This window comes from Ciconia boyciana, chromosome 24 (assembly GCF_034638445.1).
Source record: "Ciconia boyciana chromosome 24, ASM3463844v1, whole genome shotgun sequence".
Lineage (NCBI taxonomy): Eukaryota > Metazoa > Chordata > Aves > Ciconiiformes > Ciconiidae > Ciconia > Ciconia boyciana.
Genome location: NC_132957.1, coordinates 4,266,374 through 4,292,024, shown reverse-complemented (window position 1 = coordinate 4,292,024; position 25,651 = coordinate 4,266,374). Strand labels below are relative to the sequence as shown.

General features: G+C 56.5%; 4 protein-coding genes across 8 annotated transcripts; 2 read left to right on the top strand and 2 right to left on the bottom strand.

Moving 5' to 3' along the window:
* Positions 1-1,376: 1,376 nt before the first annotated feature.
* On the bottom strand, positions 1,377-12,118 carry ARRDC2 (arrestin domain containing 2). 2 transcript variants are annotated; one of them, XM_072845569.1, is made up of 9 exons: positions 11,574-11,688; positions 6,821-7,782; positions 5,150-5,216; positions 4,863-5,010; positions 4,418-4,520; positions 3,866-4,122; positions 3,355-3,514; positions 2,916-3,067; positions 1,377-2,825 (listed from the first exon to the last, which is right to left on the bottom strand). In XM_072845569.1, the coding sequence occupies exons 2-9, from the start codon at positions 7,095-7,097 to the stop codon at positions 2,772-2,774; spliced, it is 1,218 nt and encodes a 405-aa protein (XP_072701670.1). In that variant the 5' UTR covers positions 7,098-7,782; positions 11,574-11,688; the 3' UTR covers positions 1,377-2,771. The 2 variants fall into 2 exon arrangements, with proteins under 2 accessions (XP_072701670.1, XP_072701672.1); XM_072845571.1 differs by lacking the exon at positions 6,821-7,782 and having other exon boundaries at positions 11,574-12,118.
* Positions 12,119-12,431: 313 nt separating this feature from the next.
* On the bottom strand, positions 12,432-17,979 carry SAXO5 (stabilizer of axonemal microtubules 5). Its single transcript, XM_072845376.1, is given in 9 exon segments — positions 12,432-13,773; positions 14,282-14,370; positions 15,340-15,541; positions 15,741-15,859; positions 16,207-16,322; positions 16,414-16,508; positions 16,694-16,797; positions 17,357-17,918; positions 17,920-17,979. Coding segments are annotated over 9 exon segments (1,506 nt in total). The 5' UTR covers positions 17,950-17,979; the 3' UTR covers positions 12,432-13,584.
* A 62-nt stretch (positions 17,980-18,041) lies between these two features.
* On the top strand, positions 18,042-22,346 carry PEX11G (peroxisomal biogenesis factor 11 gamma). 3 transcript variants are annotated; one of them, XM_072845529.1, is made up of 6 exons: positions 18,042-18,114; positions 18,191-18,379; positions 18,462-18,640; positions 18,836-18,886; positions 19,002-19,145; positions 22,239-22,346. In XM_072845529.1, coding segments are annotated over exons 1-6 (630 nt in total). In that variant the 5' UTR covers positions 18,042-18,048; the 3' UTR covers positions 22,240-22,346. The 3 variants fall into 3 exon arrangements, with proteins under 3 accessions (XP_072701630.1, XP_072701628.1, XP_072701627.1); XM_072845527.1 differs by lacking the exon at positions 22,239-22,346 and adding an exon at positions 20,180-21,086; XM_072845526.1 differs by lacking the exon at positions 22,239-22,346 and having other exon boundaries at positions 19,002-20,137.
* On the top strand, positions 19,007-25,611 carry LOC140643564 (ectoderm-neural cortex protein 1-like). 2 transcript variants are annotated; one of them, XM_072845525.1, is made up of 3 exons: positions 19,007-19,145; positions 22,239-24,050; positions 25,021-25,611. In XM_072845525.1, the coding sequence occupies exon 2, from the start codon at positions 22,254-22,256 to the stop codon at positions 24,021-24,023; it is 1,770 nt and encodes a 589-aa protein (XP_072701626.1). In that variant the 5' UTR covers positions 19,007-19,145; positions 22,239-22,253; the 3' UTR covers positions 24,024-24,050; positions 25,021-25,611. The 2 variants fall into 2 exon arrangements, with proteins under 2 accessions (XP_072701626.1, XP_072701625.1); XM_072845524.1 differs by lacking the exon at positions 19,007-19,145 and adding an exon at positions 21,806-21,919.
* The last annotated feature ends 40 nt before the right edge of the window (positions 25,612-25,651 follow it).

The following is a 25,651-nucleotide window of genomic DNA, read 5'->3' as shown; positions in this document are numbered from 1 at the left end:
CCTCCGGCCCTAGGAATAAGCATCCCCTTGTGCGGCTGGGGCAGATGATCGTGGTCTGACCGGCAGCCCCCAGCCATCTATGCCGCTCGGTGTTTGCTGGCAGAGAATGGCTCCCTTGTGCCGTGCCGTGCCATGGCGGAGATTGGCTGCGCTCCGGCCCCGGGGGAGCTGATCACAGGGTTTCCTTTGGAGGCATCTTTAACCAGGGGGGTTGCAGCGCTGCGATTTGTGCCCTTTGATGTCCCCCAAACGCCCCAGCGCGGCTGAGCCGCGAAGCCATGCAGCACCAGCCACCGCTACCGTGAGCGGCAGATCTGGGCATGCCTCTCCCCAAATGAGGATGCGAACAAATTCACTGCGAAGCCGGTCAATCCTCTTCCGAGGAGGATGATTTGGTGCGGCCGGGGATGCCAAATAAAAATCAGATTTGAATAAAGTTTGCACGAGCACCGGGCTCTCGCAGGCAAAGACGGGGACAAGTTATCTCACTGGGCTGCGGCCAAGCGCCTGGCCCACTGCGGGAGCACGTGCTCCGACGCAGCCGCAGCGCTGAGCAGCTCAGCAAACAACAAAAAAAAAAAAAAAAAAGGGAAGGGGGGGGAAACACATTCCGGTGGCAATATTTTTAAACAGCACAGTCTGTGGAAGACATAACTAAACCCAACTCAAGCCCTGCTTTGCACACGCCAAGATTTGCTGTGCTCAGCAGAGATGTGGAGCACAGAAATGCTGTTGAAAACAGAATCTCAACCCAAGGAAGCAGGTGAAGGAGCCCCTCTGCTCTTCCTACACAGCAGTAGCCCATTCCCAGCCGGTGCAGCACGGGCCTGATCCCAACCCTCCCCAGGAACGGCCGAGCCCACCACAGGAGCATCCCTGTGCCAGTTGGACCTGCCGGGTCCCCGCCAGGCTCTCGGGATGGAGGAGAGCAGATCTGTCCTCCAGCAGCCCGGACACAAACAGGAGGCGAGCGTGGAAAAATACAACAGGATCGCTCGCAGCCCTGCTAAGCCCGTGACGGGAAAAGGGCCAAATCTGCACGGAGCTGGAGGAGCCAGAGGCACGGCGTGGAGCATCACTCAGTGCTTGCCATGGGAGCCTGACATCGGGGCAGGGGGCTCCGAGCACGGGGGACCAATCCTGGTGGGAAGCAGCGCTGCCCACCGAGCGACCCAGTTAATCCCAGTACAGAGTGGGACTGGGCGCAGGGTGGAGCTGGGTGCCCGCAGGGTGATGAAGTGAGGGGAGGGAGCGCTCCCGCTCCAACATCCCGACAGCCACGTGAGCTGCACGGCTCCGGGCAATGGGAAGCGTGGGCAGAGCCGGTGAGCGGATCCAGCAGAAAGAGAGCAATAGAAAAATATCCAGGCAACATCTGGGTTTAAAGAATTTATTTCAAACAAAAATTCCCCAACAAAAAGTCGTACAAAAAGAATAATCAGAGACAAGGGTGGTCGTTATAAAAGTGTTCACAGATACAAAAATCATCTGAACAATCCCCAGCGAGCAGAGCGCGGCCCCAGCACAGAGGCTAAGGCACGCTTGGCTTTGGTTGTGCGCGGGGAAGCGAGCAGCCCCGCGGGCAGGATTGTCTCAGTGAGGGAATGCAAAGGTCCTCAGCACCCAAACTCTGCTCAGGTCACGCCGGAGCTAGTGGGGTCAGCCCCTGGCATGCACACTCGAGCGGTTCTTCCTACAACACCCGGCTCACCGGCTCCCACACCGGTGAGCACATGTTGCTGCTGCATCCTCACCGCACCGGGGCTACCGACCCCTCTACGGGTGCAGGATCGAGCCCGTCCTGAGCAGGACTCCTGGTCCTGAAGGACTCATTTCAACTTCACATCTCCCATCAGCATTTGTGGATGCCACCAGCCTCGGACCGGGCTTCCTTCTCTTTTCCTTGGCCACCAGGGAGATGCCAGAGCCACAGCTCCAACACCCCTGTGGCGGTACCGCAGTTTGGGGGTTGGTTTTCAGCCCCATCATAGCTAAGGCATCAGCACACTCTGCAGATTTGGTGCTGACACACAGGAACCAGCTTTCCTGCTCTTGGTAAATGGCACCAAAACGCTGCCGCAGATGATAAATCCATTCCCCAAGTCCTCTGCCCTGGTAACAGCCCATGGAAGCCTTTCCAGTTTTGGTAGACTAGCTCAAACCGTTCCCCCTGCAGGCATCACCAGGCTGGTGGCAAAGATTATCAGCAGTGGACAAAGTATCTGCTTCATCTGGCCAGAAAAAGGCCTGTTACTTTCTTAGGGAACTGCAATCCTGGTGAGCGACTGCAGGAGAAGGGCTGCACTTGCATCACCATGGGACTCAAACCCGAGCAAGTTTAAAATATTCTCTAGTAATCCCGAGAAATACCTCCAAGCTCCTGTTTTCCATGACAGGAGCTGCCAGAGCACAGCCACTGCAGGCAAGGGGAGAGCAAATCTCCCCCCTTTGAACCCCCAAATCCTGGGGCAGTTATCAACCTTCCCACCACAGTTATCATCCTGCCCAACCACACACGGAGCCGCTCCACACCGCGGAGTCTCACGTGTTCTCCTACCATGCACGAGTCCACAACACCACACTTGGTGTCGGTCCGTGGGACAGTCACGACAAGAGTAGTTGAGGGCAGCGAGCGAAGCCGAGGTCTCAGTGCTGCAGGAGTTCTGGTCTCACGGCCGCCGCGTCCCCATTTCCAGACCGAAGTGCTGCGAGGGTGCAAGCTTTCATCCCAAGGGATCGCCACACTGTCAACCGCATGTGATGCGCTTCTCTCAACAGGTCATGCAGCGTGGACGGATGTTGTCTGAAGGGGGGTTTGGATCAATCTGCAAAGCCAAGTTGAGAGTCAAAAACCTTGGCAGCGGGCACATCCCAGCCATTTCCACCAGCCCCCCCAGCCCAGGGGGATCTGTTACCTCCGAGTACAGCGGAGGTGGTCGGAAGCGAAACTCCTGGATGTAGGCGAAGAAGGGACCTTCCAGGATGCCGCCAAGTTCGCTGCGGCACGGCGGAGCCAGGCTCTGCTCGGCCTCCGGGCTGGACACGACTGCCGAATATTCAGGGGGAGCTGAAGAGAGAAGAGAACCATTAGGGAATAGGAAACACTCTCCATTAATGGGAGACATGCACGTAAAAGGGCTTCAAATCCACTATTTCCCAAACCCTCCCAGTTCCCTGGGGAAGGAACCCAGGAGAGGCAGCACCACAACCAAAAAATAAAGTAAAAAAAGCAAAAGCTGATCCTGGAGCAAGAGACAGGGTTGAGAACTTGCTCTGACCCTCGCTATCCACAGCAGGTTGGACCAGGGGGGTTTGCAGCACCCAGACAGATCCCGGGGAGAGGGAGCCGCTCACCCTCCGGCTGCTCCGGGATGGTGCTCAGCCAGTCCAGGTTGACGCTGTACTGGCTGCTGACGCTGGACGTGCGGCTCCCGAATGGATGCAGCGGGATGGTTCCGATGACAAGCGGCAGTTCAAGGAGCAGCTTGGACGTCCCAGGAATATCCACACAAACCTTCAGAGACAGGAGACAGCAGGGAAGCTGTTGGTGTTTTCCCAGTCTGGAGGGGCAGATTATCTCCCTAGAGCACTGGCTTGAGCTGGCCAAGAGGGAATTCTTGCAGCAGGATGCAAAGGGAGATGCAAATGCTCTTGCACGAGCCCTCGCGCCGTGCACGAGTGGCAATGGGGCAACGGGGAGAGCAGCCACAGCTGCGCAGGGGGAACCCAAGACCTTATACAAATCACCAGCCCCAAAATCTTCTGCACCAGCCCAAAGCAGGCACAGTGAGCACAGCTCTGGTGAGAAGGCGAAGGCTCGACACTGAGCTGAGCCGCCTGCACTGCTCCCTGCGAGGTCCCTCACCTTCAGGGAGTATTCCACCTGGATGATGCGGCACTGGAGGATGGACGGACCCACCGGCGGGATCTTCAGCGCCCGCCCGTGCCACACTTCCCGCTTCCCTGCTGCAATGGAGTCACCAACGATGCTGGTCACCACCGACTTCTTCTGCTTCTTGGTGCCCCGAGCGATGAAGGTCTGAGTCTGGACGATGGCCGCCTTGGGTACCACCGCTCGGTTTGTGCAGTTGTCGATCTCAGCAAAGATAGGGATGACCTCACCTACCAAAAGAGATGCACATGTTGGAGGAGGGGAGACAGAGCTCGGTCCTGCCTCAAGGAATTCCTGCATAGATCACCGAGGGTTGGTCATGCTACCAGGCACCGCAAGCACAAGGTTTAATGTATCAGGAGCCTGACCCGAGGAGGCTGCCCACATCAGGTGCACACACTAAAGCTCTCTGACTGATTTCATGCCAGAAGTCAAGAGCCCAGCTCACAGTGACCCCAAATCCCCTCCTGCTGGGGTCTACCCCGCGGCTCACAGAGGTTCAAGGGCACCAGCACGTCGTCTCACCTGGGGTGTAGCCTTTTCGGTCAATCTTGGCTGTCACAGAAACCTGGCCACGGTTGCAGTACCAGGCACGAGCAAGTTTCTCCTTAGCACCTGCCTGGGGAGCCTGGAGAAAGGGAAATATTTAAGCTATTTAGTAAGAAAGGATGAAACTCAAAGCAAGCACCTCTCTGGCACTGAGAACCTGCTCGGGAGCATCAGCAACTTCTTAGGTATCTGATGCAAGATGCTGTCGCAATGCATTAAAGTTTCCAAAAACTAAGAGACACAGATGACCTCTGCCCAGTCCAGGTAACGCTGGAGGGCACAAGTTACGGGGGGGGGCAAATATTCCCTCTGGAAATCAGGCCCGCATTGTAATGCCGGAGGGGAGGCAGACACCTTCCCTGTGGGCTTCCCGGGGAAGTTTTGGATGCTGCTGCCCCGAGGCGGAGCAGGGGGAGCTCACCAGCAGCGCAGGCGTGTTGATGTCGATGGGTTCAATCACAGTGAACTCTTTCTTCACCTTCTTCACTGTCAACCAGGGTCTGTGCAGTTTGGCTTTCACCCAGTAGCGCACGCTGCCGTGCTTTCCCTCGAAGGAGGTAGCCAGAGTCCTGTGTATAAGCAGTGAGCGATTTAGAAGGACTTGGCTGGAAGAATCTCATTTTCAAGTTGTCCTGTGCCCCAACTGTGTCACAGACCAAGCGGCTCCTCTCCCCCTTTGCATTAAGGCAACAAAAAATGTCAACTTACTCGGGCAGCTGGAAGGTGAAGGGGAACTCATGCCTTCCTGCCTGCAGGACAGTGACTTCACCATTGTCTGTGGGCAAAACAGATTTAAGATGATTATCTCCCTCCTGCAGAACTTCCTCTCTGGGCAAATCGGTGCCGGAGATGTACGGTACACAGCAAAAGAGCAGCACGATGGCACAGGAATATTTCTGCCAGGGTTAAACTGCAGCAGCAGTCACACAGCTGCGACACGAGGGCTGGGCATGTTCCGCATGCCGGGCACTGTCTGCCTTCCACGTGTCTCCAGGCACACAGGACCCAGGGACACCTCCTCGGAGAGCCGGGCAGCTTCCCCGGGTGGGCTCTGCTTCACCCTGCAGCCACCCTGCGCTGCAGCTCGGGAGTGAGAGCCCAGAGTTGCACTCTGGGAGGGTGGACAGCCCGTTCCTGGGGGCAAGCAAGCCCCCCATGCCCCCCAGGGTTTGCACCCCCATCCTGCCTGCACTGCACACAGCAGCTGGCATTGGAAGGGACCTCTGGGGATCATCCAGTCCAAACCCCTGCCCAAAGCAAGCTCCGGAACCTCCGCAGGAGTTTTCCAATGCTGCTTCCCTGCCAGGGAGCACCCACAGTAAAGGGGGAGTCTTGTGTGGGGCCAGTCGCTAACTGGGGTGCCCTGCAGAGCAGCAGGGTCTGGCTGTGCACCCCAGGACCCTGGGGTGCACTCGGCATTTGAGGTGTCTGGAGGGGACCTATGCACCCAGTCCCCAGTGTGCCCAGCCCGTAAGGCTTTGCCATGCACCCAGCTTTCAGCTGGTTGGGGTGTCATGCACCCAGCAGCCAGGGTGTCCCAGGCTCCCCCATGCACCCAGATTTCAGTGGGTTGGGGTGTCGTGCACCCAGCAGCCAGGGTGTCCCAGGCACCCAGATTTCAGCAGCTTGGGGTGTCTGGAGCACCCAGCAGCCAGGGTGTCCCAGGCACCCAGATTTCAGTGGGTTGGGGTGTCGTGCACCCAGCAGCCGGGGTGTCCCAGGCACCCAGATTTCAGCAGCTTGGGGTGTCTGGAGCACCCAGCAGCCAGGGTGTCCCAGGCACCCAGATTTCAGTGGGTTGGGGTGTCGTGCACCCAGCAGCCGGGGTGTCCCAGGCACCCAGATTTCAGCAGCTTGGGGTGTCTGGAGCACCCAGCAGCCAGGGTGTCCCAGGCACCCAGATTTCAGCAGCTTGGGGTGTCGTGCACCCAGCAGCCAGGGTGTCCCAGGCACCCAGATTTCAGCAGCTTGGGGTGTCTGGAGCACCCAGCAGCCAGGGTGTCCCAGGCACCCAGATTTCAGCAGCTTGGGGTGTCTGGAGCACCCAGCAGCCAGGGTGTCCCAGGCACCCAGATTTCAGTGGGTTGGGGTGTCGTGCACCCAGCAGCCAGGGTGTCCCAGGCTCCCCCATGCACCCAGATTTCAGTGGGTTGGGGTGTCATGCACCCAGCAGCCGGGGTGCCCCGGGCACCCGGATTTCAGCGAGCGGGGGTGTCTGCAGCACCCAGCAGCCGGGGTGTCCCAGGCTGTCCTATACACCCCTTATTTCAGCCCCTGGGGTCTCCGGTGCACCCACACCCCCGCTCTCGGAGCCGACCGGTGCATCGGAGCACCCCGGGGGTGCCGCACCCGTGGGTGCCGCCCGGGGGGGTGCCGTACCTGGGGGTGCCAGCAGCGTATCGCGGTGGCTGAGGAACTCCACCTGGTCGCTGTAGCTCTGCGTGTAGGCGGTGCTGGAGCCGGCACTGCGGGACTCGGTCCAGTGAACGCGGGCAGCGCCCATCGCCCGCAGCCTCAGGGCTCCGAGCCGCGCCGCCGCCGCCAGCTCCAGCACCACGCGGCCCGACACCGCCTGCCCGGGGCTGAAGGCGGCCGGAGCGTCCCGCTCCGCGCCCTCCAGCACGATTAAGAAGCGTTTGAGGCGATCGAAGATCATGGCGAGAGCCCGGCCGGTGCTGCAGCCCGGCCCCGCCGCCGCCCGCCGCGCTTTAAGTGCCCGGCGCGCCCGGGGGCGGCCCCGGCGGGGCGGGACGGGACGGGACGGGGCGGCCCCGCCGGGCCCTGCAAAACAAGGCAGCGAGCATGTGCGGGCCGGCCCCCCCCCCCCCCCTTCCCGGCTCCGTGGGGGGCGTGGGAGGGGGGTGTTGGCCGGGGGGGTGCGTGTCCCAGCCCGGCGTGGCTCCTCCGGCTGCCCCGGTGCCGCGGCGAGGCGTCCCGCTGGGTGTCTGCACCGCGGCGGCCCACGGGAACGTGTCCGGGAGCGGGGTGGTTGACGGGGCCGAGCAGCACCGGCCCTGCGGGGACCACGCAGGGGACACGTGCGTGAGAGCCGTGGATGACCCCCTGCCTGCTGCGGTGTTGCTCAGTGCCCCCCCAAAGCCCCCTCCAGCTCCCATCCTGCGGTCCCGTCCCGTCTACGTCCTGGGCTCGGCACCAGCCAGCGGCTGCGACGGGGGATTTCTCGCTCCGAGCAGCAGCCCCTTTCGTTCCAGTTCCCACAGGCGAGAGCCGAGGGCCGCGCCGCACGTGGATCCGCGTCCTTTCTTTCCCAAGAGCCATTCCCAAGGGTCGGAACAGGCTGCGACTGGATCTGGGCTCCTCGCACGGCGTGGCCAGGCCAACTGGCGACGAAGGGAAAACTGGTCTGGGACATCGCTTCACTTATTTCTAAGAAATCAAGAACTGGCTCCCGTTCAGCTTGTGCAATTACAGAGTGAGCAATACATCCCTGTGCTTTTTAACCAGGCGAGCGCTGGTTTTCTACCAGCTCGAACTGGAGTTTGCGTGGTGCCGCTCCAAAACCCAGCGACAAATTACACCTGCGTGGGCAGGCAGGGCGTGGGGACTCACTCTGTCGGCAGCATCTGCTGCTGCCGGTGCTCGGCCGGGGTAAAACCATGAAAACTGGGAAGTGGTGATTCTCGGTGTGGACATCACCACTAGCAGCGCCCCGAGATGTTGTAAAAGGGAGGAGAAAGGGGTTTATGCCCCCCCCAAAAGGGTTAATGCAGCTTTAGAAACTTCCACTGTAATCATGATTGTCAGATTTGCAGAGTACCAGAGCTCTCCACCCCGGGCACGGGCTGGGGATAAGACAAAACAGGCATTAAAAATGTTACTCAGCGTTTGGCCGCCAAAGTTTTGAGGATTTTCGACTTGCTCCCAGCAATGCTGGGCAGGACCTGCTGTGCTGAATTGGGTTGATCTCAGCCACCAAAAATGAGCTGGGCTGAAGCCTTGCAAAGCTTTAGCTGTCTCCAAAGGCTAACTGGAATTGTCTGTCTCCTTCCCCAAGGGAAGGGGCCCGTGTTTTATTTTATGTGTGCGACCATTTGCTGCCACAGGCAAACATGAATCATAGCAAACGCTGTGAAGGGAGGCCGACAGCAACGGGAGAGGAAAAGAAGGAAGGAAGACACATCACAGCATGAGTTAACGGGTGACGCCAGCTCTGGGAAGGTGCCTGGTGTCCCCGCTATGATGCACGGTGACATTAGAGGTGGTGGGGCTCTCGAGAGGGGTTGGAGCCTCGGCCGGGCCGAGGCAGCTCCATCCCACACTTGGCATCTTCCTCCTCCCGCCTGTCGGCACACACCCCTCAGCCCGTGACTCAGCCTTCGCCCACGGGATGAGAATCTCTGCAAACTTCCCTCCCGCATCAGATGCACGAGATGTCCACAGCTACCCCTCGTTGCCTCCACGTGGGGTGGGAAGCCCCTCTCCGACCTCTTTGGGACCCCAGCCCCGGGAGAGGGTCTCTCCTCTCTCCTGGGATCTCCAGGTGCAGGGGCTGTGGGACCACGGCCAAGGGCTTTCCCTTCAAGAATGCTCCTGGGTTCCCACACCCAACTAAAACCCAGGAAAGATCTCCAACTGTGCAGGAAAGATCTCCAACTCTTCAGCCCCACCTAGAGTCTGGCCAGGCTTAAGCCGGTCCCAACAGGAGCTGACACCCAGCCCAAATTAGAAGGGGCTTCTCCTTCCCCCACCCGCTCCTGGGATCTGGTGGCTTCTCCCCACCGACCCTGGAGCCACACCAGGGTCCCTGGAAAGCCAGAGAGAGAGGGATGCAGCAGGTAAAAAGGCGAATCAGCAGCTCTACCCTGACCCAAGATGGGGACAAGACGGGGCAACACGGAGCCTTGCACAAGCGCACGCTCCGGGCTTAAGGAATAAGCTCCGTCCCTGCTGGATGTGCGAGCATTGCGTATGTACGAGGATGAAGGTGCTGATCGAGGGCCACCCCACAATGGAACAGGAGCCCTGATGTGCTTAGCCCACGTGCCATAACTCCATGGATGTCTCCATGAAAATAAAATCTAGATGTTTGCCTCTGGCCAGGGCAGGACCTACACCTCTGGGAAGTGCTGCGGGATCCTCGGACAGAAAAGATCACTGCACAAAAAGCATTTATGTTCCCTAGGGCTCTCTCACATCACCTCATGCAGAAGAGGCCAGGGCCTTCCTTGCCTTGCCTTTGCCCATTAAACCCCTATCTTTTCCTCTCTTCCTGCTCCCTGTCTAAGATGATTGCACAATTTACATTTAATGGCCCTGCCACGCAGTCTGAACATCCTTCTTTCACCCTTTTTCTTGTCTCACAGCACAGCACCCCGGTGCCAGCACTCAGCACCCTGCCAGGAAACTGCAGATAAACTCACAGCTCAGGGGAGAGCAGAAGGGAGGGCTCTTATCTCTGCCTAGCTTCCCTCCTCTGCACTGCCTTGTTACCATGACAAAACCTGCAGTTTTTAAACACCACGCAGACACAGTTGATCTCATCGAGAAGCAACAAGAAGGGAGCAGTCACAGGGACCTTTGGATGATGGCACATTTTCAGCAGCTTCTTGCTAGCTGACATCAGGAAGGTCCTCATGCTGCTGTTGGGGACAGCGGGACAGGGCAGGACCCAGCGGGATCCGAAGGAAGCGATTTTGGCTGCGGAACAGCACGTCTCCGCAGCCCACAGCCTTCGCTCCCTTAAAACACTCCTGTGATCACGCGCCCGTGTCCCTCTCACAAAGCAGAAAAGGAATCCGCATATGGACATAGACAATAAAATCCCAGCCCACAAGTTCCGGCAGGGCTCTCTGCTCCCCGAGGAGCCCAGTTCAACTCTCCCTGTGCGGTAGGCGAGGGCCAGAAACCATCAGCTCCAAGCTACAGGAGTGCAGGGTGCTGGCGAGGCCGAGCCCCTGGCCGAGCGCCCTTCTCCAGATGGCTCCAGGGGCTTCTGTCATACACAATCCCAGCGGCACAATCCAAACATGCTCGCAGCAGCTTGTGGCTTCCCTACGGACATTCACTGCAGGGATAATGGGGAATAAAACTCACCCTATAACCTTACAGCTAATGCAGCCGCCATGCAAACACGGCAGTGACCAAGTGCTCAGGACCTTCTCCGCTGGAGTTCAGGGCAAGGGCTTCTCCCATGTCCTTAATTGTAATCAGGACACTTAGCACAGTTGCAGCTGCAAAGGGGCCATCCTTAGGCGCAGTACGGAAAAGCCACTGCCAAAAGACAGAAACTCCAGAGTAATGCAGGTGTTTGGAGCAGATGGCAAGGTACAGTCATCCAGAAATAGAGAATATGACCCTCCAGTGCAGTCCGGAGACAAGAACACCTCCAGGAAGGCAGCTCACGTCCTCGTTCCATCACTCCAGTTTCCTCCTGCAAACTCTACATTTGCCAGCTACACAATTTTCTGGCTGACACAATTTTCTGGGTTGCACTTGGCCACTGACACAATTAAATGCCCTCAGCATAAGTGAAGTCCTACAGCCATCTCTGGGGCTGGGCAGCACGTGGCACTGTGTCACAGGCAGTAACAAGGCCATCAGAAGCAGGGAAAGGGGGAGAAAAAGCCACGGAGCCATGACTGTAACACTATCATTGGAGGGGAGGATGAAAGACGTGCACTTTCATGAGAAAAGACAGAGTTAATGAGCGGATGGACAGCTGAGATGTCCCGTATCCCTCGGCTCTGGATCATTTCATCCCAACCACACAAAGAATTCAAGTGGCTTGTCCTCTTGCAGGAGATCTAAGCAACGTGCCAGCTGGGCATGCAGTCCCAGCATCAGGAAACTGAAAACAAATATTTACTGAACTACTAAGTGCTCTTTCCACACTTGCGAACAGACACTTCTATTTGCACTTCCCTGCGCAAACAGAACAAAAGCCACAACCCTTTCGTGCTCACCAGCCCCGAGTTTGCAGGCAGCCTCCTAGAAACCAGCAGCAGAGAAACCCTCGGCAAAGGTGACAAGAGGGTGTCCAAGAGGGACAACCCTGCTTGGGTTGGCAAGCACCCGTCAGGGCAGAGATTCACCTGGAGGAGATGCCTGCAGCCCAAAGGTGTCCCGACCCAACATCCTGGAGCAGAGAACCACCCCCATGCCCCAGCCTTACCGGGGATGAGCCGGCAGCGGCGGTACAGGAAGGTCTGGTAGGCTGTGTAGTCACGGTAGACGGTGTTGAGCCCCACGTTGTGGCTCTCCAGCCAGTGCGCAGTGGCACGTCCGTGAGCGTACACCTCCAGCGCCCGTAGCTGCAGCGCGCCACGTAGCTCCAGCTGCACCCGGCCGTGCAGCAGCTCCCCGCTGCTGTAGGCGCCCCGCACTCGCCCGTCCTCCAGCTCCACTGCCAGGCTCCGCACACGCCCCAGGGGCTGCATCGCTGCTGGCCCTGCTTATCCAGCAGCTCCAGGAGACTAGTCCCTGCCTGGGCTGAGGCGAGTGGGACAGGCAGCTGTGTGGCCCTCCAAGGAAGGGAGGAAAGAGCAAAGGCTACACCTAAATCCCCTAATTTATCCCTGCCCCTAACTGGCCCAACCTTGCAGGCCTAATCTTCCCCAGGGTTGGTCCGAGACCCTGTTTTGCAGTGACACTTTAGCATTGACCGCACGTGCGTGAGGCTGATGTCGTGCCGAGGACGGGGCCGTGGACGAGTGACGTGTTTTTAAACCGATCGAGAAATAATGTGACTTCATCTTATCTCTGAGTCACAGACACTGTCGACGTGCAACTGGTACATGCTGGTGGCCGCGTCGGCAGGGAGGGGTGTCACGCACCACCAACCGTGCCGACAGATTTCACGTAGCTGGGGGAATCAAAGAAAGGCTGTTTGGCCTTCCCGCTTCAGGCGTTCTTGGGGCATTGCTGGAATGCCCCAAGGGGTGGGAGAGGAGTTTAGAAAGCAAAGACCCTTATCCCAAAAGCCAGTTTTACTTTTTGTGTCTGAAGGTGCATCAAAATCCACAGGAAAAAGTGAATAACCACAGGGTCATCCCAGCAACAGCTCCCCAGCCAGCTGGTTCCACCAAAAGGGCAATGTTCACCATTTATCCCCAGTGAACCGTGGCTGTTTCTGCAGTAGCACAGGTGGCAATGTCACCTCAGGGTCACATAAAAGTAATGGGGCAGACTGGTAGCAGATGCAAGTCCCTGTTACTACACCAAATGATGCAATCTAGGTGTTTGAATCGAGGTGTTTGCAACGTACCGGCGTAAGATACCGATGTGAGGTGCCTGTGTGGATTTGCAAGACTTGAGTACGCAGTTTCTTTGAAGCACGCGTGGAGCAAAGACTGTCCCTTTCCCGAGGGATGTAGACTCAAATCCCAAGAGGAAAGCACAGGGGGATCGTGGGCCCAGCCACTGCTCACACACAGACTGCAGCAATTGGAAATGGCTTAGTAGCCTGTGCTCAAATGCTTTGGTGCTGGCTCACAGCACATGTGAATCAAGCCCATCTGCATCAGAAGGCAGAGAAGAGCTTGTGAAGTGACAGCTGTGACAAGGCAGCAGCTGACCCTGCTCACTCGACCTCCCAAGGGAGGGGGCTGACCGGCCCACGCTGATCCCCCTTTAAAATACCTATATCCCAAACTGAGTTAGTGCAAGCTCAGCATTCAGGAAACCCACGTGAGTTATCAACTCAACAAAAATACACAGCTCACCTCTAGGAAAACAGCCCACTCATCATAAGCTGGGGAGGGCTACCTCTCTGCCCTGCTGTTCACTGACCTTTGGTTTCAGGCCTTGACACCAAAATCCAAACACAAAATAAGGGAATATTCCAGCCCACACACAGTCCTGACAGTGCCTCGCACTTTGCTTCTGTTCTTTGAGCTTCCCCCTACCCCACCTGCTTCCTCCTGCCCCCAGTGCCTGCCTAGAGGCACTCAGTGGGTCTTGCAATCCAGAGAGCTGTGTCACCCACGTCTTTGGGCTAATCCCCCAGTGTTTATTCTTGCTGTCACACCACCTTCTTGTGTCCTCATTCAACTTGTGAAATAAATGTTCCCTGTAATAACACAGACGGGCCAAGAACAGGGCACCAGGACGGCTAACAGGTAAAACGACATGTAGGCAGTCCACAGTGCAGCAAGTTCTGGGCGGTCAGCGAAGAAGGGAGAACATCATGCTGTGAAGAGCACCTTCCTCTGGGGACAGTATCCTTTCAGGGTCCCCAGGGGGACGCAGCTCACTTGGGAGTTTGCCTTTTGGATTTCTGCTTGGCCTCTGGACTTGGGCGTGAACTCATCTTTCTGCTCAGTCCTGAAGAGGTCCCGCGCCCTCCAGGGTAGCCCCAGGCGTGAGCCTTTGATCTGAGGAGAGAGAAAAGCTTTCAGCTCATGGGGACGGGACTGGGGAAGAGGCAGGTGGTAACGTGGGACCTGGCAGCCCCTACATCTGAGCCCTGGGTTGCTACCTGAAGGGTCAGCCCCCTGGGCAGCTGCAGTCTGTGCCTGCCTGCACCCTCTCTCTGGCAGATGCACAGCCTTCTCTGCTGGTGGTGCAAAGAGACGCTTACCCTGGCTGGACACCTCTAGCCATGCCAATTTTCCTCCTCTGATCCTCTGTGGGGGACCAGAATCACCTTCCCCCTCCCTCCAACATTCCTTGGTTGCCTATCCTTCCTCTCCCTTCAAAGATTTTTCTCAGCTACGATTCTGCTTCCCACAGAGCATTTACTTGAGACTGGAGGCAGAGAGGATTTGATGCTTGGCTGTCCCATCTCAACCTCCCATCTCATGGGGAGGTTACAGCTTCGCTTGGTGTAATCCTGCTTCCCCAAGCCGCCCTGTGGTAAATCCAAGCCTATTAAGGCTGTACCTGCTGTAGCATGTCTTCAGAGAGTCGTTGTTTCTGCTCTCTGTGTGGGACCAGCATGGCCTGCATGGTTGTGACAGAACTTTCATCTGCTGACAGATGGAATTGAAATTAAAAGTAAATTCAAGCCAGTAAATTAGGAGGCAGTATCAGAAAAGCTTTGCAGTTTGACTTGCAGTCACAGATCTGTGTGCATTTCCGTTAACAAGAGGAAAAGACAGGCTTTGCTGTCAGCACTTTGCTGAAAACCTTTGCCCAGACAGAAAACAATTCTCAGGGTAAGGAGGGAAATGAAGAAATTCACATGGAAGTTACAGGAATATCACTCCATATGCTAGTTATGGAACTGCTCCAGAAGTTTGGGGCCAAGGAGAAGATCAGTTCAACTGTGATCTGTTCCACATTTTGTAAAACAAATGGCTTAAAAATAGATACATGGGCATGAAGGGACCTCTCTCTTAGCTGCAGAGCAGTGGCCATCAGAAACAGGAGGCAACGTCAGAAGAGGATTTTGTTAATGCCTTCCATGACCAGCTCTAACCACATCCCTTCCTGAGGTTGCACAAGCACAGCTTTTGATCAAAGTCCTCCCCTTCCTCCCAAATACAAATGCAAAGCAACTTCTAAAAACAAACGTAGCAAGAGAGAAAGACCAAGCCCCTGCTTCATGTCCCAGAAATCATTCATGTCACCTGAACATGCAAAACATTGCTATACAATGGCAGTGAATGCCTATGGCTGGCACAGGCATCGAAGTGGCTGGTAAGTGAGATGTCTTTCACCTGGGGAGGTGAAAGTGCCTGAGATTAGCAGTCGCTGTGAGAACCAGCAGCAGCAGCAGGCATGGGGCTGAGCACGGCTGTCCTGCCTGGTTTTGGGGTAACAGTCTCATTTTACTAAAGACGTGATGCTGCACCAGTGCCTTCCTGCCATCTCCAACACAAGATGTCTGGGCTGCCTCCTTTCCCAGAGCACCAGGCATCGCTGTCCCTTGCACAGAGCTAGGAGAACCTCAGCAGGCTTCATCTGGCACCATGACAGTCTGAGCAACGTGGCCTTACTGTGGTAGTTGAAGGGGATGTGGCTCTCGCGGTGGCTCTTGCTGTCTGCCGTCACCCTCTGGCTCTGGCAGGGTGGCTGATAGTCTGCCTGCTGTGTTGTGCTGAAGAAACGGGAGCCTGAACGCTCATCTCCCAAGCAGACGTTGCTTCGATGCTTCTGCAGTAGCAAGTCAGGCTTCGGTGCGAGGTTCCACCTGTCAGTCTGGAGAACACAAGAGCTGCTTTAACAGAAAGAGGCTGTAGCTGGGAAAGGCGTCCTATTGCACGTTACACCCTGCACAGCCCGGAGTGGGGAGGGGAGAAGGGACAACAGCATCGGCTTTAGGTGCCAGAGTAGTGTACATAAAAGAAGAGAAGGTCTCCACCAGAGAAACACCCGCACAGCAAAGCTGGGAACAGACCTCTGGGTAGAAGAGCTGTGTAGTAGTAGTTCTTGCCAACGCTTGATTTCTCTCAGGGTCTTAATCACCTCTGGGGATGGATGAGGCATATTTGTTTGGACGGGCAGTAGTTACAGCCTCTGGCAAAAGCAAGAGTGAAGGATGTCAGAGCACTCTGGTCTCTGAACAATTTATAGCTACAGCAGCTTCTCCTCATGCAATAGAGCACAGGAATGAATACAGCTGTTTAACCTGCCAGGGAAGCAGAGTGAGGATGAAACTGAGCCTCACAGTGACGACACTGATGCTGAGTACATAAAAACTATAAAAAATCAAAAATGTAAAATTATATACATATTATATGAAGGCATTAGATCTTTATCTATAATTATGTCATTAAAACCAAGTGATAAAACCTACTGTTCAGCTTGTTATAAACCCCAGTAGCGGTCTGTACACGTTGCCCGTTGTCACGGACTTACCCTACCTAGATTGTGTACTGGGAAGAGCTCTGACATCAAGGTGGAGAATCTGGTGCAACCATCCCCCAGCTGCAGGTTCGTGCGGTGGATCTGGGAGACAGCACATTCCTTGTCATAGACTCTGCCAGATACCAGATATGAGCTGCTTAACTAGCCATGTTCATCAGAAAGAGCAGTTCCTGAGGATGCCCATCAGGTTCTCCTGCTGATACCTATGTGTCCTCTTGTCTGGAGCACTGTAGGCATGTTTCTGCTCGCTCGTAGATCCGCTGCTTCTGGGATTCCCAAATTTAATAGGAGACATGTGCTGAGGGGAAGCCAAGAGAGCTACAGAACAGCCACTTAAAGCATAATCCCTTTGTTTCCTCCCTCTGTCTTTCCATCCATCTGGTTTTCACTCGCACAGATCCCACCCCTTCCAGGACAGAATTCAACATGGGAACGTGCTGCCCTTTAACTTTGTCTTGGTCCTCCCCAAAATCATGCTGTTACCTTTTCACTCGGCTGTGCAGGTGGACTCCATTCACCCTTAAACTGTGCTTGGTAAGAAGTGTTGTAATAGGACTGTCCGTCCCCTTTAATAGTGGGAACACATCCTGCCAATCAGCCAGAGGGGGAAATGAATGGTGTTATTTCTAAAAATGCTCTATTGTAAGGAAATATTCATGATATTGAAGCTGCAATCTCGAGGCAGCTGCTCTTTTAGCATTTTGGTACTACCAAATCTATTTCGTGTAATGAAATGGCAAAGCAATTGACACCAGATTGTGGTAAGGTGAGCCGTGAGGCTGCAGAACATGGATGCAGTGCAGAAGCGATGCAGCTCTGGCGTGAAAACTGCAGCATCTGAGGATACAGCAAGCGTAGAAGACAGCTGGAAAGGCTGCGCAGCAAAAGCTTGGCTGGTGAGTGGCTCTAGTTAGTGCTATTAACCTGTCTTATGAGCACCAGATTGATTTACTCAGCTATAAAAAGGGAAAGTAAAATATCCAAATAGTTCTAACAGCTTTAATTGCCCACAGCATGACTCTGAGCCAAGCCACCGACCCCCCCAGTGCCCAGGAAGCCTGCGCAGCACCGAGGACTGCGGGGAAGGTCTGCTGGGCACAGACCGGTCTGTAAAACAGCTCACCCCCGGTCTGTAAAACAGCTCACCCCTGTGCGAGTGCCATGGCCTGGCAGCGCGCTGGATCTCACGTGCCGGGTTCAAGAAGGTGTAGATGGATGGAGGGAGCCTTATTTTTATTCTGTCTCCACAAGGAATATTATCCTTCCATTTCTCGGCCGTGGGAAGGGGGGGTCTCTGAAGGGGGGTGTGGGGACAGGGGAAGCTCTCCCTCGTCACTGAGGCAAGGACACGGATGCGGGGATCGGCGTGCATGCGGATGCGCGACTCCGGTGGAACAACCGGGGCCACCGGCTGCAGGGGCCTCTCTGGAAAGGCCAGGCGAGTTTCCGAGCAGCTTTCTCCGCCGTCACCCCCGGCCGGGCTCAGCACCCGCCCGCTGCGGGGCGGCGGGGCCGGCACCGGCCTGTAAACCCCCCAGAAAGGGGGGAACTGGGGGTGAGAAAATGGCTGACGGGCGCTTCCCGGCGCCCAGCGCTCAGCCCCCAGCTGGACCTGGGACGCCTTCAGGAAGGGAAGGCCCGTGAGGGGGGCTGGGATGGCCGGCACCGCGCTGGCCGCCATCGCCGAGGAGGCGGGAGGCCGCGGCCGCGCTTCGGCAGCCACCGGGCCGCGTCGCCATGGCGACGGCTCCGCCACTTTCCCGGCGCGCCCCGCGCCAGCCCCAGGCGGGCCGCGAGCCCCGCCCCTCCCCGTGACGCCACGTCCCGGAAGCGTTGCTATGGCGGCGGGCGCGCTCAGCGGCCTGGTCGCCGCGCTGGAGACCTACCGCGGCCGCGACCGGGTGGTGAGTGGCGGGAGCGGCCCGGCGGGGCCCTGTCCTGCCGGTACGGCCGGGCCCTCACCGGGCTGTGCCTCCGCAGGTCCGTGCGCTCTGCTATGGCTGTCAGCTGGCGGGCGGGGCGCTGGCCGGGCCGCAGGCCCCACCGTCCGGGCTGCCCGGGAGCCTCCTGACCGTGTCGGCCCAGCTGAGCGCCTGCCGCACGGCCCTGCGCCTCTTCGACGACCTCGCCATGCTCAGCTACAGCTGCGGCTACGGGCTGGGCCCCAAGGTGAGCGTGGGGCACGGGGTGCACCGGCAGCCTCCCCGGCTACGCCGTAGGTGCCAAGGCGTGTCCCCCGTGCTCCCCGCAGGACCAGGACGGCCTGGTGCGGGGGCTGTCGGTGCTCTGCAACCTGGCCAACCAGCTCTACTACCCCTGCGAGCACATCGCGTGGGCGGCTGATGCCGGCATCATCCGCGTCGGCTCTCAGAAGTGGTGGACTCTGAGCACGGCGCTCTGGGCCTTCTCCCTGCTCCTGGGCATCCTGCGGTAAGGCTGGCTGGGGTGCCGCAGTCTGGAAGGAGAATGGACGGGGGATGAACCGCGTTCCCTGTAATCAGGCTAAAATGAAGGACCCTCTCTGGTGCAGAAGGGTGCTCTTCCTCACGGATGCAGTTAATGCTGGAGAAAAAACCCCTCCCCTTTGATACTGTAGGAGAAATAATGCTGTTGTCTTGTTTTCAGATCCCTGAGAGTCTTGTTCCAATTAAGAAGAAAGCTGAGGCAGCACAAGTGGTACGATTTCCCTCCTTGGCTGATTTAACCCAAATACATCTGTTCTCATTTGTGAGCTATCGCGAATTATTATTACACTATGGGCTATCGCTGATGTAACTTTTGCTTCCAACAGCACATCTTCGCCTCCGAGTCAAAAGGAAGCGAAAGCCCAAGTGAAGGCTGAAGTTTTGAGCATCCTCACACACATGGCAGATCTCTCCAACGCAATCCACTGGCTGCCTCCGGGATTTCTTTGGGCTGGACGCTTTCCTCCGTGGTTAGTAGGTCTCCTGGGGACCATATCTTCCCTGATTGGTATCTACCAAGCATCTAGAGGAGGAAATTCTGAAGCTGTATAAACCATCATTAAGCTTCAGGAGCCCAGCTTTTACATGGTAAAAATGCCTTTAGTGAGGCAGGGTGTATTTTAACTTTCCTGGGTGTCGATGGTTGTAATTCCACGTGTCCTGTAATTGGGACTGTAGTCAAGATGTCTATTACAGAGAGGATGGTTTGCCGTTAAGAATTTTTATCACTCTTCGTCAGAGAAATCTTTCAGGCGAATCCTCTGAAAATCAAGAAATCTCCTGGGACTGATAAAATAGAGGGGAAAAAACTCACTTCCATCCTTCCTTCCTATGTCCCAAAAGACAAATGCAACCCTCCAGTTTTCACCGTCACTTAAAAGAGCACAAAGTCAGCGTTAGACAGAGAAACGGCCACGGTTCTGTCACACAAAACTCGTAAGGGATGGATCCTGCGAGTTCGAGCTCCAGGCTCAGCGCTTGGTGCCTCATGCGAACCAGGGAGGTGCCTGGTATCGTGGAAGTTTCTCCGTCAGATGTTTTGGTGTTTGAGCCCAGAGCAGATGCCACAAGCGCAAAGAGGAGCAAGCGGTTATTTTGTTTGTGACGGTTGTGTTTCCTTAGAAAGAAAGAAAGAGCAACTGTAAGCAGTGCCTGGAGGAGCTTTCTTCTAGTCTGTATCACTCATTTAAGGAGAAATATTGGAAGTTGAGACTTCCTGGTTAAACCAGGAGCAGCGCTGAGCCTCCAGCTGTGCCTTTATGAGATGCCACCGGGTGGAGCTCTTCCACCAGGCTCTGGCAGCAACAAACAGACTTTTTTTTAAAAAAAAAAGGTAGCAAATTTATTAATCACCTTTCAAAGGACCAATTAAACCAATGCCAAGATGAGTTTTACAGTTATATTTCTAGGCAGTGCCAATAATAAATGAGACGAATGTTTCAAAGGTGGCCTGGAGTGATCATTCCTTCTGGTAACTGAGCCAACGTTCTTTATCTGGTTCTAGAAAGCTCCAAAGAGCGCCTAGGCGACAGAAAAACGTTTGTGCTGTGTTGGCTGCAGCTCCCCATCTGTTACCAGCCTTCCTTCGCCCAAAATAATTCAGAGCACCTGACTGTCATCGAGATGCATCTTCTGAAAACAGTTCTGCTCAGTCTGTGCCGTGCTTGCGCTCTCTGCAACAGTATGGCACAGACCCATTTCCAGGAGGTTTGACCTCTTTTTATTGTTGTTGTTGTTGTTTTTGGCACGGACGTGGGAAACCATCTCCTGCCTGTGTTCAAAGAGCAGAGCGCGGTCTCGATACTCTTTATCCTTCGCCCTGTCCTTGCTGTTTATCTGGACCTTCACCCCGCGAAGTGCCGGGTCTGCCACGGAGGACGCCTTCCTGACTGCGCTCAGAATTTGGTGTCAAGGTTTACAGGTTTTGGTACAATTTGGAGTGCGAGCAAGCGTTATCTGGAAGAGACTTGGTTTTTCTCTAGTCACGCTGCAGGTCTTGTGCCCGAACAGGCGCAGCACCCGGGCCCTGCTGCCTGGGGACAGCTGTAGCTATCGCCCACTCCTGTCACCAGCTGCGGTGGCTCCTGCTGCGGTTTAGTGGTTTTTTACTAAGAAATCAGATTCTATCTCTTTGTATTCTTAATCTCGTTAAACCTTCAGAACACGCTCTCCTGCTTAGCGTGGGACAAGGTGTAGCTATAGCGATTTAAAAAAACCCCAAATATACACACCTCTGATGCCAAATTAGTAAAACTCTAAACCACGCTTTTCATTTTAATGTAGAGGGAAGGACACTGTAAACTGGTCTGTTTGTTTCATCCACTTCCTCAGCGAGCGATTTTAAATTGCAGCCGGTGAAGCGCGGGACGAACTGAAACGTGCAAAGATAAAGCAAAATCTGGTCATTCAGAATTTCTGAATTTGTATTTTTCTCTAGAGTGGTTTTGGTCCCCAGTGACCAAAATTTAAGCACCTATGGTGGCTGCTGCTGACTGTCCAGGGCAGCGTTCCCTCTTTTTTAGCACAAGATCTTGTGCGGGCAGACCCGATCCTCCCCAAACCTGCCTTTTATATATATATGTGTTTTTTTTTTTTTTTTTTTTCTCCCCTCTTTTCCGCTGCGGCCATCAGCCCAGCTCAGCTCCTGCTTTGCCCCACGCAGGAAAACATTTGCTGAGCAGGGTTGGTTTGTTCCGGCCGTGACCTCCCTTTGTCAGCAAGCCGAGATCTAAAGGCCGGTAGCCGATGAGCCGCTTCCAGCTCCGAACCCCGGCTCCTGCTTTTATGGCCCCTTCCCGGCAGGGGACTCCACGACCGACGCTGCAGCCGGCCTTTACGAGCGCCAGAGCTGCCGAACCGTCCCCTTTCCGGCTGCTAACTGCCGCCTGAGCCTTGCTGCGGGCGGGAGCGCTGCTCCTGCCCCGGGAGAGCGGCTCCCGGTGGCGGGGGGAGCGGGGCTGGGAGGCGGAGGACGGGGCTGGGAGGCGGAGGACGGGGCCGGGCCGGGGCTGCGCCGCCGCCGGGCAGGAAGGGGTTAAGGGGCGGCACATGCGCACGCCCGGCCCCGGCTCCCATTCACAAAGAGCGAGCGGAGGGCGCTGCGGCCGCTGATTGGCCGCTCCGCCGCGCCGGTCGGGGAGGGGGCGGGGCCGGCGGCGGAGCGGCCACGCGGCGGCGGCGGGGCGCGGCGGCAGAGCGAGCGGCGAGCGGCGAGCGCGGCGGCCCCGGAGCGAGCCCCGGCGAGGTGCGGGACCGCGGGCAGCACCGGGAGCGCATATCCCCCTCCCCCCCACCCCCGGTACTACGTGGGGCCCGGCGGGGCCGGGCCCTGCACCGGCGTCTGGTCCGGGAGCACCCGGTGCCCCGCTTCGGTCTGCGCTGGGCGAGCCCCGCCGCTGCGGGACGCCCCCTCCGAGCTCCCGTTACCGGCCGGGCACCGTGCTCCCACCCCCTGCTCCCGCTGCACCCCCCCGGTGCGGCCCCAGCTGCAGCCCCGCCGGTCCCGGACCCCGGTGACCGCGTTGCCGGGCTTTCCCTGCTAACTCTCCGGTTTTCCCTTGCAGAGCAGCCTCACCACCATGTCCGTCAGCAGCCACGAGAACCGGAAATCCCGCTCGAGCTCCGGCTCCATGAACATCCACCTTTTCCACAAACCGGGCCACGCCGACAGCCTCCTCACCCACCTCAACCTGCTCCGCAAGCGGCATCTCTTCACCGACGTGGTGCTGCGGGCGGGGAACCAGGCCTTCCACTGCCACCGGGCCGTCCTGGCCTCCTGCAGCCGCTACTTCGACGCTATGTTCAGCGGGGGCCTGAAGGAGAGCAGAGACGCCGAAGTCAACTTCCACGATTCCCTCCACCCCGAGGTGCTGGAGCTGCTGCTGGACTACGCCTACTCGGCCCGGGTGCTGATTAACGAGGAGAACGCGGAGTCCTTGCTGGAGGCCGGGGACATGTTGCAGTTTCAGGATATTCGGGATGCATCGGCTGACTTTCTGGAGAAGAATCTCTACCCTGGGAATTGCTTGAACATGCTGCTGCTGTCCGACGCCCACTGCTGCGAGCGGCTGTTGGAGCTGTCCTGGAGGATGGCGTTGGCCAACTTCACCTCGCTCTGCAAGACCGAAGACTTCCTCCGACTGCCCAAAGACAAGCTGCTGGAGCTGGTGGAGAGCGAAGAGCTGGAGGTAGAGGACGAGACGCTGGTCTACGAAGCTGTTATAGGTTGGATCCGGTACGATTTGCCCCAACGCCACGAAGTTCTCCCAGAGCTGCTGCGCTCCGTCCGCCTGGCCCTTCTGCCCGAGTCCTACCTGCGGAAGCAAGTGGCCTGCGAGAAGCTGGTGACCAGCCACAAGCTGGGGGAGGAGATCGTGGCCGACGCCGTACGATGCAAAATGAAGATCCTGCAAAACGATGGCCTTGTGACAGGCTGCTGTGCCCGACCCCGCAAGGTCAGCCAGGCCCTGCTGCTGCTTGGTGGCCAGACCTTCATGTGCGACAAGATTTATACGCTGGATCATAAAACCAGGGAGATCATTCCTCGCGCCGATATCCCAAGCCCTCGTAAAGAGTGCAGTGCCTGCGCCATCGGGTGCAAAGTGTACATCACCGGCGGCAAAGGCTCCGAGAACGGCGCTTCCAAAGACGTCTGGGTTTACGACACCCTCCACGACGAGTGGGCGAAAGCTGCTCCCATGCTGGTGGCGCGGTTTGGCCACGGCTCTGCTGAGCTGGACCACTGTCTGTACGTGGTGGGGGGCCACACAGCGGTGAGCGGTGCCTTCCCGGCCTCTCCCTCCGTCTCTCTCAAGCAAGTCGAACACTACGACCCGCAGCTGGACAAATGGTCCTTGGTGGCTCCTCTCCGAGAAGGCGTAAGCAACGCCGCCGTGGTGGGAGCCAAGATGAAGCTGTTTGTTTTCGGTGGCACCAGCGCCAACCAGGAGAAGCTGCCCAAGGTGCAGTGCTTTGACCCCTGCCAGAACCGCTGGACGGTGCCCACCAGCTGCCCCCAGCCCTGGCGGTACACGGCCGCTGCCGTGGTGGGCAGCCACATCATTGTCATCGGAGGGGACACGGAGTTCTCCGCCAGCTCCGCTTACCGCTTCCACAGTGACACCTACCAGTGGTCCAAATTTGGGGATGTCACCGCTAAGCGCATCAGCTGCCGTGCTGTTACGTCGGGTAACAGACTGTACGTGGTGGGGGGCTACTGCGGGGCTCAGCGCTGCAAAACACTGGACTGTTACGACCCATCATCCGACACCTGGAGCAGCGTCACGACAGTGCCTTACTCCCTCATCCCCAGCGCCTTCGTCAGCACCTGGAAGTACCTGTCTGCCTGAGTCACAGTGTGGCGAAGAACCTGGAAGGTAAATAGTTGCGGATCAACCCAGAGCTCCTCTGTATAACTTTGTGCTGCACAAGGGTTAAACCCTGAGGGGCAGATGCACGTGGATCTGGACTGGAGTTGTCCTAGCGAACAGCCTTGTGCGAGCATCAGCTCCAGCACCATGCTTCCAGGCTGGTAGTTTGGGATCTAAAACCCTGCAGGAGAGAGAACGTCTCTTTAGGTGCTGAAATGCTGCGGGGAGAAGATTAGTATAAATAACAAGGCACTTAACCTGGCATCCTAGCCCTTCCACTGAATCTTGGCCTATGCAAAGATTTTGGGGAATGCTCTCTGCGAGGAGGATTGGGTGTCGTCCCTGGTACAGAAAGCTCGTATCATCATTATGTTAACGGGCAGCCCGTCTGCAGGAGCTGGGATAGACCGCGCGGTGCCATGGGGGACTGGCTGCTGCTTTTAGCACAGCCTCCTCCTCCTCCTGGTGCCATGGTTAATCTGCTAGTGGCACCCAAATGTCTTGTGGGACGTGAGGGCTGTGAGCTGGTGCCAGAACAAGATTATAGCTGGGATTTAGTCCCAGAATGGTTGGTAATTGCATTTGTAAGACAAGCCCTGTCTACATATAAACACAGGGTTTCTCTGCTTCTCATTATTCTCTGGTGTCCCTTTCATGCCATTTCTTTCCTGCTACACAGCGATTAACTTTTTAAAAATTTGCAACTGGAATTAAACCTTTCTAAAAGCTCTTGGCAGAAAAGATGCCAGTGAATCACAGATCCCTGCAGGTTTTTTTTTTCTTCTCCCCTTGCAAGATGCGTACTACCCAAATGAACTTGTAATAAAATATCCTGCGACACCTATAGAAAATTCCTGGATGTGGAGGGAAATAAGCAGCCGTCACTCCACGATAGCAGTGTTTGAGGTTTTGAGGCCGGGGGGTGGTCGCGGGTTTGCTGCACACTGGTCTCACCATACTTTCTTCTGCGCTACAGGCTTCACACCTGATTTTGCCAGTGTCTCACTTCACCGAGGATCCAGACAGAAGACATGGGCAGTGGGAGCGCCTCCTCCTACCTAGCAAGCCTGTGAACTGTCCTGGATGCCAGCCCTTGCGTGGATTTCATTAGCATCAGCAGGGCCCACGGCAACGCAGCTTTGGCTTTGAACCGCTTCTGTAAATCCCCTTCGTTCAGCCCAGGGAGGGGACAAGCATGGAGGGACCTTCTTGGGCTGGCAGCTTGTGTTGTCCCTTGAGACGGCAAAAGGTTTCCAAGTTTTCTCCTAACTCGTGTGATCGCAGAACGGGAACCAGAGGAATATTTTTTACTTCTTTCATTTAATATTTTAAGTGATATTTACTAGAAAGGACAAAGGAAGCTCTTAAGTAACTGGCAGCAGGCTCTGGACTGCACTGCTGTCTGCTGGGACTTGGAATGCAGGCAGCACCAGAGGCAGTTGCCTGAAATGTCTTTACACGTGACAGTACTTTGCCCCTGGGCTGGTTCTGTACTTTTTTTTTTTTAAATACAGCAGTTGTGTGTGTTTATTACTCAGCCTGGAGCTGCTTCAATAAATCTGAATAAAATCCACCATGTCCCTTGCCTGTTCTGTATGCTTAAGCTG

Excerpts from the sequence above, each read along its gene's own strand:
- ARRDC2 (XM_072845569.1), bottom strand. The coding sequence starts at position 7,097 with ATGATCTTCGATCGCCTCAAACGCTTCTTAATCGTGCTGGAGGGCGCG. Across the intron at positions 4,521-4,862 it reads TCAACACGCCTGCGCTGCTG|GCTCCCCAGGCAGGTGCTAA; the intron begins GTGAGCTCCCCC and ends CCCTTTCTCCAG. Across the intron at positions 3,515-3,865 it reads AGGTGGAATACTCCCTGAAG|GTTTGTGTGGATATTCCTGG; the intron begins GTGAGGGACCTC and ends CTGTCTCTGAAG.
- PEX11G (XM_072845526.1), top strand. The coding sequence starts at position 18,049 with ATGGCGGCGGGCGCGCTCAGCGGCCTGGTCGCCGCGCTGGAGACCTAC. Across the intron at positions 18,380-18,461 it reads GCTACGGGCTGGGCCCCAAG|GACCAGGACGGCCTGGTGCG; the intron begins GTGAGCGTGGGG and ends TGCTCCCCGCAG. Across the intron at positions 18,887-19,001 it reads AAGCTGAGGCAGCACAAGTG|CACATCTTCGCCTCCGAGTC; the intron begins GTACGATTTCCC and ends TGCTTCCAACAG.
- LOC140643564 (XM_072845525.1), top strand. The coding sequence starts at position 22,254 with ATGTCCGTCAGCAGCCACGAGAACCGGAAATCCCGCTCGAGCTCCGGC.